The following is a 16,158-nucleotide window of genomic DNA, read 5'->3' as shown; positions in this document are numbered from 1 at the left end:
TTTAGGTCAAGATCCGGTAATGTATAAAAAATGAAATAAAAAAATCGTTAATTATAGTATTTGATTGATTGATAATGATTTATTAACCCTATCGGACAAATTATAGCTTAAGACTAATAACAAGATAAACTGATATTATTAAGAAATTTTGAATTAATTTGTGATTGAAAAAAATTGAATTGAATAACGCGTTACGTGCTTGTGATGACGAGGTAAATAGTGTACGTATACGTACAACTGGTAAGTATCAAGTTTAAATATAAATAAGTAAATAAGTAGTTTAAAAACAGCGTTGATTAAATGTAAAATACCAGAGCTCTCTGATAAAAAAGTGTCTGGTTAAAAAGTTTTTCACGTCAGCCGAACATATTTTTCGTATTATTAAGCTACCTTTTTGAAAACAAGTTTTAGAAATGCGCTAAGAGTAATAAAGAATGCCCTCATAAATGCGGAAAGAGAAGCGCATTTTTCAGTTGATGATATCGGAATTCATTCTTTGGAAAGAACCCTTGCGTATTGACTTCGGTATGCTTTCTCACTATCGGGATCGAGATCGGAATGTTCCGGAAATACGAATATTTTAAAAGTCGGTGGAACTTTTCCGCAATTTAACAGAATTACAATAATAAGGTATCACGAACAAAGTGAGGACAACTACGAGTTTCAAACTGAAGTCTGGGAAATACGCAAAAAAACTAATTTAGAGACCAGATCTGCCTAAATATTTGTTAAAAAATATTTTACCATGATAAGATACAAACGTTTGCTACAATAAATGATAAAATAGATGAAAATTTATTTCCTCAAAATATAAAGAAAAAAAGGTAGGTAGATGATAATTGAAAGTTTTTGAATACAGAAGTTAAGTCAAAGAAAAATAATTTAAAATCATGAAATTTAAAATATTTATTTTGGTCCTTTTATTTTTGTTTCAACTTTTACAATCAACTTATGGACAAGTAAGAATAAACTTTATTTAAGTGCATGCATAATAAAACAGATATTAAACAGAAAAATTTATTTCATGACAGATTTTAAAGTGGCCAGATATTGAAAACGAATCGGCTTTGGATGATCATCTAAATTCAATTCTATCTATAGGAAACATGAAATTAAACATTTCATTTTTACCAAAATACGCTCACGAAGAAGCAATTGGTATAATGATTGATTTGAAAGAAAATATTCAAGAATGTCAGAAGCAATTGTTAAGTGACCATTTACTATGGCAATACAAAGTTTGCGTTTATCAACATTTAGATTCAATAGATAATCAAATCTGGGAATTAAAAAATACTTTAAGAAATGATTCTTATGAAATTGTTGATGATAACTCCCAATCGAGCACTCCGCTTGCTCTGTTATCATTAATTATCTTTAATCTTATCATTTTAAGTTGCTTTTCTGTAATAATTAAGAGCAATTAGTAGTCAAGATGGTGTAAACTTAAATAAATAAAAATATCAAGAGGACTTTTTAAAATATCATTCCTGCTACAAACTTATTTACAAAGTAAATATTTTAGAAAGACTGGGAACCTACTGATTATATTTGAACTTCAAAAAGGATATAAAAAATAAAATCATAATACAAGATCCCTTAAAAATGTTGAATTCAAACTCGTTTTTCTCAGATCTATTATTTTCTCTCCTATCGAACGTTAGAATTAATGACTTCATTTATACGTTTTTCTTAATTTAAATTTAATCTTCAATTTTAGTTAGTAGAAACATTTTTGTGATTATTACGTAGTCGTAGATGAATTGCAAAATCAAATTCACAAAATCTTCATTTTCTATGCTATGAAATTTTAGTTGAACTTTTCACGGTTTCATCATTTCATTGTGTGATAAATTTTTGGCTATTTCAGTTCGTCAATTTGATTCTCAGTCCCTAATATATCTTTATAAATTTATTTTCTGCTCCTACACTTCCTCTATTGTGTCATGTAGAAAATTATTTTTCACATCGAATGAAAATGGTATTGTACAGATAAAATGCGAGAGATTCTTTTTTAAGTTAATTTTTTCCTCCAGAGAATTTCTCAAGTATAAATTGCATATTTTAAAATTTTTGAAATAAAGTCGTTGAATAGTATAGCTGATTAAATTCATATAATAAGACAGTGTGATGTCAAAGTAATGGCAATTTAAATTTTATACTTGATTGTTTTCAATTCTTGACATATTGAAAAATTTAAAGGAATGATATAAGAATATTTGGAATGCACACATGAATATAAAAATAACACACCCATACTCGATTTTTTAGAGCTTTTAATAACATATGCATTAAGCATTCCACAGTTGACATTTGAAAATGTTGAGTCTGCTAGTTTTTTTGTTTTTGCTTCGTCATTGCCTACTTATGTTAAATTCAAAACAGCCTTCTAATCCACAAACATACATTCCGGAAAATAAAAATATGGTAATAAGATGATATAAAAATGAAAAAGTACAATGGTTAGAAAAGTGAAAACAAAAAACATAAATAGAAGGTTTTACAAATTGCGAAGGAAATTTTAATTTCCGTTCGGGGATAAAAAATTCCAAATTATCCTATGAACATGATGATTTCATGTTTTTCATATATTGCGTTCTGTAACTAAAAAACACATAAAATAATGATATGCATTAGCTCAAATTGAGAAATAGGTTAAGCTTTGGTTTAATAAGAGAAAAATGATGTAGAAAGTGATTGATTTAAATTATTTTCAAAAATTAAAAAGTCAAAAGAAAAGTACAGAGTTTGTAGCAAATTTTTTAACGCGCATCTTCGGAAAGAAAAACAAAATTTTAAATTTAAAACTTGTTGAAAAAACTTTTGATTATCTACATATAAAATTTTTATTAATGTTCAGAAGCAATGAGTAATAATGAGATAATAAAAAATTACAAATGAGTCCTGTATTTACTATGACTAATTGAGCAAATAATGTAATCTTGTATTCAAGAAGCAACATTTGCAGTATATTTTGTGATGTCCCAAGGGCCATTCATTCAAAGTAACGTTTGAATACATACCATCTGAAATAAAGAGAAGAAAGTTTTGATAAATTGATACTTTAGCTGCCAGTAAACAAGAGCTTTATATCGAGTTTGTGTTTTGTTATATGACTGAACTAAAAGACGCATTCTGTAGCGTTCATTTTCACATACAAAAAAAAAGGAAAAATGGTTACATGACAAAAAAATATTTACATCTATACAGGACATCATGTGTGTAAAAATAAATAATGGATGAATAAGCATTTACATTAATACATTATTTATATTCACAAGGTTTAGGCACTTTTGAGGGATAAAACACATTATTTACATATGATAAATCCATATATTTAATATTATTTAATAATATGAGAATTCATCATACATATTTTTTTTATATTTTAACCAGTCTTACTCATAAAATAGAGATAATGGCACAGATCAAAACAGAAAAAAAGAATTTGAAAAATGTTCGTAAAATGACTTGAAACATTTCTGACTATAACTCACATTTGTTGCTGTCATTATTTTCACCATTACATTATTTTCTTTATTTCTTTCAGTATTACTTTTTTAATATAAAATATTAATAAATCAAGTGGAAATGGCAAATAAAAAGAACTATGATAATTTCTTATAAAGAGTTTAATGTGAAAGTTTAATAAAGATCTGAAATCGTTGTGAAAATTGTAACTAACAATCCAAAAAGTTGTCCATATGAAATGAAAAATTCTTCGCAAATGAATTTTGTTTTGCTTATCTGTTTTATTCACCTCCGCATTTCATCTTAAACTGAATGATTATTTAATCTACTCAAGTGATTTCACGAAAAAAATAATTTAAACGAATTCTCTTTTCACGTTCACCTTATAAATTATTTAAAACTTTAACGACATTGGAATGCTTGAAACATTTCTGATTTCACATTTGTTGCTGTCATTATTTTCACCATTACATTTTTTTTTAGGCAAATCGGCTTGCTAAGCCGATTTTTTAAAAGAACTTTAAATTGTAATTTTATTTTAATGCATTAAAACATACAGACTCTTTTACACCAAATGCCATTTGAGTATATTTTTTACTTTTTACTTCTTTCATTGTATAAATGAAAAATTGAAATGTCGAAAGGATGACAATTCAATTAAAATGAAAAATTGAATTGGAAACTTTCAAATGTCGACAGATCCTTGATGGACATACAAAAGTTTCTTTTCTACATTCTCTTTTCATTTGATTTTATAGCTCTCCTCCCATTCTCTTTGCATCTCTTGTGCTAGAAAACAATTGGTCCCATCGCTATGTTTATTGTCAATTTGCATGATTCATTTTAAAAATCCTCTTGGTTATCGTTGCTGTCATCACCATCATCAGTTTTATTCGTCATCATACAGAGCATTTTACCATTTATTTTGTTTTCAAATTGTAGAATAAAATAAAAGGCATTTGAACTGTTTTATTTTATTTGAAGATTCATATGGAGCAGTGGTTCTCAAATTTATTAGTAACATTATGGTTTAAAAAAAAAAAAAAAAAAACGTTTGTTGTGCATGAAAAATTAATAAACTCTGATTTAGTCATTTGGTGGTCAAACAATAATTCACACAATTTAATTGTGTGAATATGAAATCAATAAATCCCTAGAACTAATATACAAATAGTTTTATTTTGCATTATTTTTATTAATATTGAAGTAGGTACATAATAATTTTGTTAATTTAAAAATAAAAAGTTAATGAATTGTAAAAATTATAATTGGCTTCTTGAAAAGTTGATTTTTTGCCGAATGCCTTCAATATAATATTAGTTTAAGCTTTCATAAAATAAATCTTGATTAATTTTTTGAACATAATTCTTACTACTTCGTTGGAATTTTGCTGTCTTGGAGTTTATAGTCTCATTATTCTTGTTCAATGAGTATAATCTCGTTTGATTATTGCCAACTGGATTGGAAGAAAATCATAAATGAAATATTTGTCAATCAATTGAACAAAAGCTTACTATTATCATTGGTTGAAAATTTGAGGTGATGTATTTTATTTCTATGAAAGACGTCACGTTTTGTTTCAGAAAATGTCCATAAGTGTCTGCAGTCGCTAGGAATATGCTGAAATATCCACTCGCCAAAAATTGTGTCAAAACCGCTACATTTTTTACAGATTCCATGAAATATTGTCATCGATTGTGGAGATTGATGATTCGTGCAATGAAAATAAAATGGTCCACCATTTTTTTGTACTTTACTTCCGGAACATACCCAAGTTGTGTCGATACGATATGTTGGCTTCTTAGGAATTTTTTCAGATAAATTGACAAGCAATTTATTGCCATCTATTCCATTCATTGCTGATGATGTTGAAAGTTCTATCCGTAATCCAATTTCTGCAGAATTCCATGTTCCATTCATATCACAATCATTGGCATCCGGATCTTTATCCGTGCACATCTTCACAGTTTTTATAGTCTCAAGCTCATCGTATATTTGATTCAATATCATCTTTAAATCCTCCAATTCATTTGTTTCATTATTATTTCCCACTGGTGCCAATACATTTAACATTTTTGAAGTGTTTGTATCTTTTTGTGTTTTATTTAAAGTGGAATTTATTTCACCATTATTATTAATAGATTCTTCTGCAGGATTGCCTTTAATTCAAGAAAAAATTCTAGTTTAAAAATATTCCAAGAGGCGATCATATTTACTTACGATTAATACTGTTTCTCTTGAATGGCTGTAATTCCTTTTTGTTGGCTTTAATTTGAAATAAAGGATTAAAACCATAAATTGAATTATGATATTTTCCACTTCCATAATAAGGAACAGGCCATTCATGAACAATTTCTTCTTTTATTTCACTTGCAGCTTCATCATAAATATTTTTTACCCGATTTGATCCAGTTTTAAATCTACTGTCCATAACTTTATACCGTGTGTTAATACTTTGAGATGCAATGGATGTGATGAATTTGATGGAAAATAAAAAATACAGTTTCATCAACATTAAATTCATTTCAGTTTTATTTTCATTTATAACAAAATTATAATAATTCATGGCAGACTTTGATTTAACCAGATTTAACTTTTAAAAAAGCATTAATTGCTCAGAATATAATGTTTATTTCATGATATTGGTCTATAAAAACTGTCAAGAAAATATAATAAAAAATTAGCAAATTTTTCATCTTTCTCATTTTATTGATATTCCTCATAGATATTGAGCCATATTGAGGTGCTCAAAAAAAACCTATAGAAAAGAAACAATGATGAATGACTAAAAAGTGATGAAATATAGAAAATTGAGAAAATAAAACAAATGTCATAAAAAGTATGCAAATTTTGATAGAAGAGGATAATTCTAAATCAATTTCGATAATCATATTCTGATTTATTTACTTGAATGATTCTTCATTATTTATCAACAACGATTTGTCATTTGAGATTTTTTAGTACCTTAACATGAAAGCGTCAGATGGAAAATAAAGTAAATTAATTTGATTTTATTATTCATTATTTTTAAATTGTAAATCAGTTAGAGAACTCAACAAACGGGAACATTTCATGAAATATTCAGCATCAATTATACATAAATTCAAAGTTTTTCTTATCCGCATTGCTCTCTTTTTTATTGTAAATTTTTTGATCGATTCACTGCACATAGGTGTATGCTTGTGTGTGTATATAAGCTTCAAATCAATTTACATATTTATATACATCCTAAAGTCATATCAGTATGCTTTTATTTTGTGTTATTTCACTCTTTATTATAATATGACAAAAATGAGAAAATTGTTTTATTATTGAATGATGCTTGGCGAGCTACTCTTCTAGTTTTCTTGTATAAAATAAACAAGATGGAAAGAATTACAGCAAATAAAGTGAAGTAAAAATTAATGAAGTCAACTAAGAAAAGCTGACATTAAGGCAATTAAGCAATTTAACCTTTTCATGGAAAGTGCAAATTTATATTTCATCTTTAACTGATAATTTTAACACATTTACTTTACTTTTTTTTACATGATTAGTCATCTATGTATTTTAAATAAATCCAATAAAAATCAAATTTTAGCATCCTTTTATACTAAAACGTTCTTGTAAATTCAATTAATTCACATACAAAAAAAAAATTAATACTGTTGATAAAAACATTCGAAAAATATATTAGCAGTCAGCCATCCAGCTGAGGTATGCATGTAAAGCTTTTAGAATCTTCTCATTAAAAAGCTGTCACTCCCAATTTAAATCGCATTTCAGTAAGATGAAAAAAGAGATAAAAGTAAAATTTATGAGTTGAGACAAACATTGATTTATACGATAAGCTTAATGTTACTACAACAGGGGATGATGTTATGCTTTCACAAGCTTTTATAAGTAACTGACGTTTCTCAGCTCCACTTATTTTATTTAAAATAAAGATTTCTCATGGGTAAACCCTTAATAAGACGTTCAGAACAATTTCAACAGAAATAATAGTAAAATAATTAAGAAGAAATTCAAGATCTTCAATTTAAAGATATGAATGAAATAAAAATTGAAATTATAAAATCTTGAAGAGATTTATGTATCTTTCACTTTCCAAATTATGTTTTCCAACAGTTTTAACTAGGTAATATGGAAGAAAAGTTATAAATAAAGTCAGTACTCATCAACTTATGTGGTGGATTTTCTCTTCCAGCTCTTTTTCATACGTACGTATACCCATATGTGTACGACTTTAGAAATATCATGTATGAGAAAATTTTCTTGAACATGTCTAAAGTTGAAAATGAAAATGTGATGAAAAATGTATACCTACATCCAAAATTATACATTTGAGAAATTTTGATAATATCAAAGATTTGTCGTGAGTAGCGTTGGTATCAAAATTTTTTATCCATTTTTTGACAAAATTTAAAGTTAGCGTTTTAGTGATAAAAATTTAATTCATAATTGAATCATAATTGAATGCTCATCCTTTTATTTGATTGAGAGATATTCCCGTTAAGTGAAATAATTTTTAAAATGTTTATTTATTTAATTTTATATTTTTTGAAAAAAAAAATCCCTGATTTATTCTTGTTACGCCATAAGTGAACAACATTAGATTATTTATACAATAATTTATAAAATTATGTTTACATTTAGGGTTTTCATGAAAAGAAAATCATCATTTATTATATTCATGCCAATAAGACATGCAATACATAATGGGTCGTTCATAAGTATTATAATTTTTTCCTACCGTATATCATCAATCTTTATATCACACTAAGTTAATGTACACATTATATCCTTAATTGAGAAGTGTCAAGTTATCAATATTTGACATATTTTACTTTATATATGAATGCCATTATCTAATTGAAACCATTTTTAGTTGTTATTTAGTGGGCAAACATTATTTAAAATATTTTCAATAATTTAGTAAAAATTGTAATTAGCATAAAATTCAGCCAAGTAAACAAATTTTTAAGTAAACCTTTTCAGAACAATCAAAAAGCGTTTTTATTGTATTATAAATTTTTAAATACCTATAAAACTTTTTACTTTCTTAAACGATTAACAATCAATTCAAAAGGAAAAAAATATATACAACAAAAATAAATTGCTTTCTGGTAAAGGACAGCACTCAATCTATCACATCAGACGGAATCCTTTTCAAAATCGGTCATGCATTCACGAATTAAGATAGAAATCGATAAAATAAAATCTAAAAGCAATGGAAATGGGGAGAAAAATTCAATGAATCCCTTCTAGGGATTTGTAATACTCCATCATTACTATTCCTTTTTTATTCTTGTTATTTTTTTTTTTCACTTTCTAACAATTAGTTGAATACTTATGAGAACATGTCAAGTCATATCAACATACAGATATATTATTAAATAATCTTTAGTAAGTAGTCTATGTACATAGGTAAACTTAATACAAAAAGAATAGTTATGGTTCATAAAATTCAGTCTCTATATTCAATTAAGGAAAAAAAATACTCATGCAACAAGCAATAACAAAGAAAAGAGCAAAATTTTTAATGATTGAAATACGAATTCTGTCAAAATTCTTATTTTACTTTATAATAATAATCTCTCTCTCTGTATGCTCTTTCCATAGGGAAATGTGCGATGTCGTGAAAAATTCAAAGCAATACTCTATAGAGCATAAAATTAAGAGCCTGCGTAGTACGTTTTTAAATTAAAACACGTCTTGTCACATGGTTAAGGGAAAATGCAACAATTTTTTTTATTTCCTGGAATACTTTTACGGTAATTGCAATAGATAATCATACATACTATTCCAATTGTGATTCATTAAATAAAAACTAAAATAGGGTATTATATTTTTAACTAATCTAACTTATTTCGAAAAAAATGTATTAAAATCAATAAACAATAGCTTATATGAATTTTTTATGCATATAAATTCTCATTCCAAATGCTAAAAATGTATTCCAAGTTCCATCCAACACGTGAATAATTCAAACTCAAACAGTTGTTATTTCCAGCATGGAAAATTTGCCATTAACTTCCATAGAAAATCATCATACTTCTACTCGTCTATTTTTACTCTCTCACGCAGTTTATACGCGAACAGAATAACAAATCAGTTTTTTTTTTAAATTGATAGTAATAAATTTTCGAGATGAGTGAAAAAAAAATAGTTTACGATGTGAGTGACGACTCAATATTTACTTTCATTCATTTCTCCATACCACCATTGATCTGAACTAAAGCATTAATTTTAAAATTTAAATTTTTTAAAAGTTATTTCGTTTGGGAATGCAAACAATATTAAATTACATTATAATATTCAAAGTATACGAAAATTAAAAAAAAAATATGAGTCTCCATCCAAAAAGAACGTTATATAAAAAGTAAACGTTCTTAAACGACATTTGCTTTGATAACATTAAAAATTTGAATCTATAATTTCACCAAATAAATGATGAAGATGATATGAACCGAAAGATAAATTTTTTAACGCAAGCAATAACTTCCCAAATCTTGTAACATTTGATGTATCCAATGACACTCCTTTTTCCATTAACTTTTCAATTTTATGTAATGTTTCATCATTTTTTTCTGGATGTGTAGAAAATAAAGAATCGAATGTTTGTGGTATTGATGAAATATAAGAGGCCAATCGAACCAAAGCATTTTCTAAATTGTATTTCAAATTCAAATGTTCTTTATTGTCAACTGCATATTCTGGTCTCGAAAGAATAATTTTTTCCAGCAATGACAATTCCATTAAATCAGGATTCAATCCTCTCAACTCTTTTGTTATATCCATTAAATGCTTAAAGCCACATCTTTCAATAGCATTTGTAACATCAATCGGCCAGTAAGATATTTTTAATAGAAATAATTCGCTCCATACATGTTTCAAAATGAAGTTTCGTTGAATTTTAGAAATTGAGTAGAAATATTCATTTTGTTGAGCTTGATTTAGGCACGTCATCAAAACTTGGTTTAAAATTTTCTGTTGATTGTCATCATTATGTTCGTTATGTATTTTTATTAAACTTATTCCATTAGTATTTAAAATAGAATATGAATCCAATGAGATTATATTTTTAATTTTAGGCTTGATTTTTAATTGTCTAGGTCCCCGTTCATCTTGTACTGCTAAAATATTCATCCCAACTGTAAAACATTTTTGCAGTCGACAATGTGGACACCAATTTCTTCTTGTTTTGTCGACAATACATTCATTTGTTCCTGCTGAATATTTTCCTTTAATATTTAGTAAGAAAAAAATTGAAGCTGCTGCTTACCAGTGCATGAATAAATGACTTGTCTACGTACACTTCTCTTAAAAAAGCAAGAACAACCATCGCAACAGAAAGCTCCGTAATGCTTTCCACTTGACTTATCTCCACATACATGACAAATCATTGAATGCTCATTTATATGAGTTTTCCAATAAATTTTGTAAGAGTTCATTTTTATTTTGTTAAACTTTTTGTAATCACAATTTTACTTCCGTCCGTTTCGGAATCACAATACAAATTGTCAATATTTCGACTATTACCTTACAAATTTATAGTACTGTCTTGCTCCTATGGTTTATAAACAGTTTATTTAGTCCTTAAACAGATTAAGCAATACTTCAAAGCATTACTGTAACGTCATCGTCATGTAAAAGAAACGTGCGAAGAACCCTTCACATTATCATTACTTTGATGATTTCTGATAATAATCAAGTCAATTTTATTTGTGACATGAATTCAATCAATAGATTTCCCCACAGTCATACATATAAGTACATTGTCAACCAAATTGAAATGTTTGCTACATTTTTTTTTTATTCATTCTTCAATTTTCTTTCGATCGTTATAAGCAACAACCTATTCTTATGACATAAATCTAAATATTTATTTCATGTTAATCTTGTTACTAATGTTAATGGTCAAAACGTGAAAAGTAAAGAAAGAAAAAAAAAATACAAAATGGAAAAGGAAAAATCAAGAAAATTCTGATTGATAATATTGATGATATTTAAATATTTATTCTTCAACTCAATGAGTGACGAACAAAGTGGACAACTGATGTCACTGGACAGTTCTTTTGATGAGTTGATTTTGATAAAACGGTGATTCCACCGATGAATTTTTTCACAAAAAATGATATTTCTCTTAATTTACTCACTTTTTCACTACTTTTAATGCCCTATATCATGTAATTACCTATTTACTATCGTTATATGTCATCTAGTACCTTTAATACACTTTAATTAAGGAAATATTTCCATTTTTATGCCCGTTACTTATACTTTTTTTGGAATTTGTTGTTTTTGACATCATTCAAAACCAAAATTTAGACTATTTAAACACTTTTAAAGCTTCTTTGGTAGTATAATCGATGGTTTCTTATCTAATACATCTTATATTTTGCTTATTAGGTCTCAAAACCAAGCTATTAAGCTAAAATTATTAAAAATTCTCATTGTTGAAAAAAATTATAAGTAACGAAATTCCCAATCCGCGTGAAAACAAATTTTCAAAATCAAAATTATAACTTAATTAACAGCAATTGCTTTAATTAGAATGCTGTTTATGATATTAAGTGAGTAAATAAAGACGTTTATCTGGTATTCTTGAAGTGTCAACTGAATTAAATGTCATTTTGGAAATGATTAAATTTTAAAGAACATGGATTATTCAAATAAAAATTTTCAACATTCAACCAATCGGTGGAATCACCGAAAAGATTGTGCTTTCAAAATTTGAAATGGATAAAGAATCTAATTTTTGTTGTAATATTGTATTGAGAATTTCTAGCTTAATTCTTCAAGAAGATTAGCTAAATTTATTATTAGAATTATATTCAACAAATTTAAGTCTGCAAAGTACGTGGAAAATGATAAATTAAATAAAAAATATTTGAAAAAATGTCCTAAATTTAGGATAATCCGCTTTAGTGAAACGGCCTGTATATTCTTTACCCTAAAGATTGCTAATTATGCAATTCATTATAATTTTGTTTATTTATGTGGTTTTTATAATAATAAAACAACTAGAATAAATATTAATCAAGCATGGTTCGAATGATTATTCGAGCTTTTATTGGGATTTAAATAAAAATCTAAGCTTCTCAAAACTTTTGAAGAAGTGTATGTACCTAGAATTCCGAAAATTACCGGTAATCGAGATTTGACGGTAACGTATATTTACCGGTAATTACCGGTGATTACCGGTAATATCCGTATATTCTGACTATATATATCCGAATATTTAGGGTAAAAAAAAATTGTTTTTGGTCATTTTTAAAAAAAAGCCATTTATAAACGTTTTTCGAGGATGGCTTGTAAAGAAGAGTTGTAAAACAACCAAAAGTAAAAACTTTTGCAATAAAACTTCTGACTATTGGACTTCCTGCAGTTTAAAATTTCTAAAAGAAAAAATTCGAAAAATTACCGAAATTGGTCAATTTTTGTTTCAGCCGCTTGCGCTAAAAAACTAGTTTTTCATAACCCAATAAGTACCTGTAAAGTTACCTTTCTCATCTCTCTATCATTCCTGATATTACCTTTTCAAATAAATAAAGCACTTCTTCAGGATTCATCATAAAAAATGATGACCAAAGATTACACTTGACTTTGAAATTTATATATCTTGGAATTGACAAGTCTAAAAATTCTTTTGGAAATATCCACATTAAAAGTTTTCAAAAATGAAAAATGTCTAAAAATAATGCAATACCCTAAACAAAAAAATAAACTACGGTCTTAATATTCGAATTTTTGAAAAATTCTTTAAAAATCTGTTACCGCTGGATAATCCATATAAATAACGGTATAATTCTCAGAATCTTTTGTTTAGGAAGCATAATACTGGTAAAAAGTTTTTTTCAAGAAAAACTTGGTGCTTCGAAAAAATAATTTAAATTTTTCTTATAAAGGTTTTCTGGGATTCAAACTTTCTAACGGTTTTGCAAGTTTAAAAATTTTCCCGCCAAAAGTTGTTTACATTTTGTATTGAAATTGATATGCGTTAATTTGAAACTTCTAAATGACCAATAACCCAATAACTCGATGGAACTGAACTAATAAAACAATCCTGAGCTTTTTACGAAGTCTAGTTTTCGAGATTTCGCAATCCAGCCGACCGAACGAACGAACGAACAAAGTGTCTAATTAAGCTACCTTTTTGAAAAAAATTTCAAAAATGTGTTAAAAAGAATCCATTGACAATTTACAGTCAGTCAAATATTTTCCACTCTTTTAACTTTCAAATTATTAACAATATATAAATAAACAAGAGAAAAATAAAAAAGGGAAAAAAGTAAAAAAAGAAGCTTCACTCTTATAAGTTATTCAGCAGCATAGATCATATATTCTTGTCACGCATCTACTCAAGTCAAGTGTTGGCTAAAAAGGAACATGAATAAGAACAAATTTAATGAAGGAAGAAGGTTTGTCGGGTGTTTGCATCCACATACTTTTTTGTATATTTTCTGACACATCTTTGTCTAAAGCGATGAAATTTATTTTCAATATACATATATAAATACATATATATTTATATATATATATATATATATAAATACATCGAAAATAAAGAAAGAAGTAAAAGAATATAAAAAGGGATGAAAGATTTGAAATCAAACATGACAAGAAATTTCGATCCAATTTAATCAAGTGCTTGACCTTTTTTTTTGCTTTAGATAGCACGAGGAAGAGTTTAAAATTTATTATCATGAGATAAAAACAAAAGAGTTAAAAAAAAGTTAAGTTTTTTTAAATATAAAGACCCCTTAATACTTATAGTGCTCAACTTTGATATTACCAACGAAACATTTTAAACTTTTTTTCAATAAAATGTTTCAATTATTATTACTGGAAAACTTTTGTTGTTTTTCTTGTCAAAGCTTAAAAATCACTTTAATGAAAAAATGAGATTTATTAAATTTTGTGATTTAATAACTTTGATATTACTATTGCACAGCAATCAACAGAATGAGAACAAGTTTATTGAAAACAAGGCAAATTGAATTTTTAATCCCTTAAAGACTTAACTTTTGATGTCTTGAATTTTAAATCCATATTTAGCACTCTTTCAATTTCTCTAATTCTCTTTATCACCTTCCACGCATTTAGAAATACCAAATGTTGAAATATATAAATAAATATAGATGTTCTATAGACGCAAAACTCAACATAAAATTCATTTCACGTTCAGAACATAAATTGTTTGATTACGATTCCAATGAAAGCAAAGCACAGAAAATGTTTAGAGGAAGGATGAAAAGGAAAAATAAGAGTTTGTGGGAAAAAGGTGAGATAATATATTGATACCATAAAAGAAGTACAATAACCTAATTCCAATCGTCGCACATCATTCTTTAATATTTTTTGTGCGCTTCTTTTGTCACACAATACACATTATTAAATTTCATACATATATGAAGAATTCTTTTCATATGCGTTTCTTGCCTCTTCATACTTTTTATGTCTTTTGTAGGAGTTTGTACGAATATTTGTATTACTTTTTATGCTTTACAAACTAAAATATTTTTTAAAAATTAAGTAATTTACAAATATGACCTAGGATATTTCATCAAGATAAGTCTTTACTCTTTTAAGTTATATGTTCACTGTACGTAAAACGAAGCTTAAATATTTGCAAGTTAAAAAGCTATATTTACATAAAAGGAAAAAAGAGTAGATTACTCTCTACTAAAGCATTAAAGTAAATAAAAAAGTCATTTATATCATTGCTTCTTTGAAGTTATATCGGCTTGTAAAGAAATACAGAATAAAAATTCAAAATAAAACTTGCTTCAATCTTCTTTAAAGCTCAAAATGCAGTTATAAATTGTATTAAGAAATTCAAAAAAGAAAATGGTATAACATATTGATATTTCTATATTTTTGATGATATATAATAAGATAAATAGATTTTTCTCATACAAAGTACGGAATTTTATGCAAACAACGTTTCTGTACAAACAAGAAAACCAACAGAAAATTGAAAATTTTGCAATTCACAGAGGTCGTAGTCGGAAGGTTTTTATGCAAACAAAGTCGACTTTTAGTACAAACAAGAAAACCGACTAGTCGACTAAAACCGGCTGAAAATTTTGACTAAAATCGACTAAAATGAAATTCTTCACTTGTCATATATGGAATGTTCATATGGAAAAAATTTTTTTTAATTTCGAAGTTCGAATCTCGTAATATTTATTTAATATTTTCTCATAATTTATAATCTGAAAAGACTAATTTTCTTATTCTAGCAAAACTCCGCCGATTTTGCATAGATTTTCTTATTAAAACGTGTATAATTCACGAGAAATTCGAATTTTGCCTAAAATTTCTAATTATTGGATGAAAAACACTAAGAAAAACTGAATTTTGCTTCAAATTTTCTTATTTAGTCTATAATGCTTTTCTGGGTAGTTTTTCAAAATAAATACTTCAATTAAAATTTTTGAGAGCTTTTCATCCGAAAATTAGAAATTCGAGGCATAATTCGGATTTTTTGTAAATTTTTCACGTTTTAATAAAAAAAAATCTATGCAAAATCGGATTTTTTAGGAGGAGAATAAGAAAATTAGTCTTTTCTGAAATTAAAAAGTAGTTAAATGTTTAAAAAATATTCAAAAAATATTATGTTGGCTTACTATTTCGAGTGTATTTCACCTAAAACTATCATTTGCTGCTCTTTAAACGCTGAGCAAATCCATGAGTGAAAAA

The 16,158-nt window shown here is 26.6% G+C and overlaps 2 protein-coding genes and 1 long non-coding RNA gene across 3 annotated transcripts; 1 reads left to right on the top strand and 2 right to left on the bottom strand.

The window, feature by feature from the left end:
- The first annotated feature begins 833 nt into the window (after positions 1–833).
- On the top strand, positions 834–1,613 carry LOC139088800 (uncharacterized). The gene is made up of 2 exons (XR_011544251.1): positions 834–959; positions 1,032–1,613. It is a non-coding gene; the product is annotated as an uncharacterized lncRNA (long non-coding RNA).
- A 3,167-nt stretch (positions 1,614–4,780) lies between these two features.
- LOC139088805 (uncharacterized) lies at positions 4,781–5,937 on the bottom strand. The gene is made up of 3 exons (XM_070638099.1): positions 5,692–5,937; positions 4,986–5,630; positions 4,781–4,927 (listed from the first exon to the last, which is right to left on the bottom strand). Exons 1-3 carry the CDS (start codon positions 5,900–5,902, stop codon positions 4,788–4,790), a joined length of 996 nt encoding a protein of 331 aa, XP_070494200.1. The 5' UTR covers positions 5,903–5,937; the 3' UTR covers positions 4,781–4,787.
- A 3,113-nt stretch (positions 5,938–9,050) lies between these two features.
- Hr83 (Hormone receptor 83) lies at positions 9,051–11,914 on the bottom strand. Its single transcript, XM_070638021.1, has 2 exons — positions 10,736–11,914; positions 9,051–10,682 (listed from the first exon to the last, which is right to left on the bottom strand). Exons 1-2 carry the CDS (start codon positions 10,902–10,904, stop codon positions 9,868–9,870), a joined length of 984 nt encoding a protein of 327 aa, XP_070494122.1. The 5' UTR covers positions 10,905–11,914; the 3' UTR covers positions 9,051–9,867.
- Positions 11,915–16,158: the final 4,244 nt, after the last annotated feature.

The sequence above is a fragment of the Chironomus tepperi genome, unplaced genomic scaffold, assembly GCF_022539635.2.
Source record: "Chironomus tepperi strain 1889 unplaced genomic scaffold, CSIRO-AGI_Ctep_v1 contig_170, whole genome shotgun sequence".
Lineage (NCBI taxonomy): Eukaryota > Metazoa > Arthropoda > Insecta > Diptera > Chironomidae > Chironomus > Chironomus tepperi.
The sequence above is the reverse complement of the archived record's forward strand: the minus strand, read 5'-3'. Positions and strand labels throughout refer to the sequence as shown.

Excerpts from the sequence above, each read along its gene's own strand:
- LOC139088805 (XM_070638099.1), bottom strand. The coding sequence starts at position 5,902 with ATGGACAGTAGATTTAAAACTGGATCAAATCGGGTAAAAAATATTTAT. Across the intron at positions 5,631-5,691 it reads CAAGAGAAACAGTATTAATC|GCAATCCTGCAGAAGAATCT; the intron begins GTAAGTAAATAT and ends CTTGAATTAAAG. Across the intron at positions 4,928-4,985 it reads ATTTTCAACCAATGATAATA|TTGGCAATAATCAAACGAGA; the intron begins GTAAGCTTTTGT and ends CTTCCAATCCAG.
- Hr83 (XM_070638021.1), bottom strand. The coding sequence starts at position 10,904 with ATGAACTCTTACAAAATTTATTGGAAAACTCATATAAATGAGCATTCA. Across the intron at positions 10,683-10,735 it reads AGTCATTTATTCATGCACTG|CAGGAACAAATGAATGTATT; the intron begins GTAAGCAGCAGC and ends GAAAATATTCAG.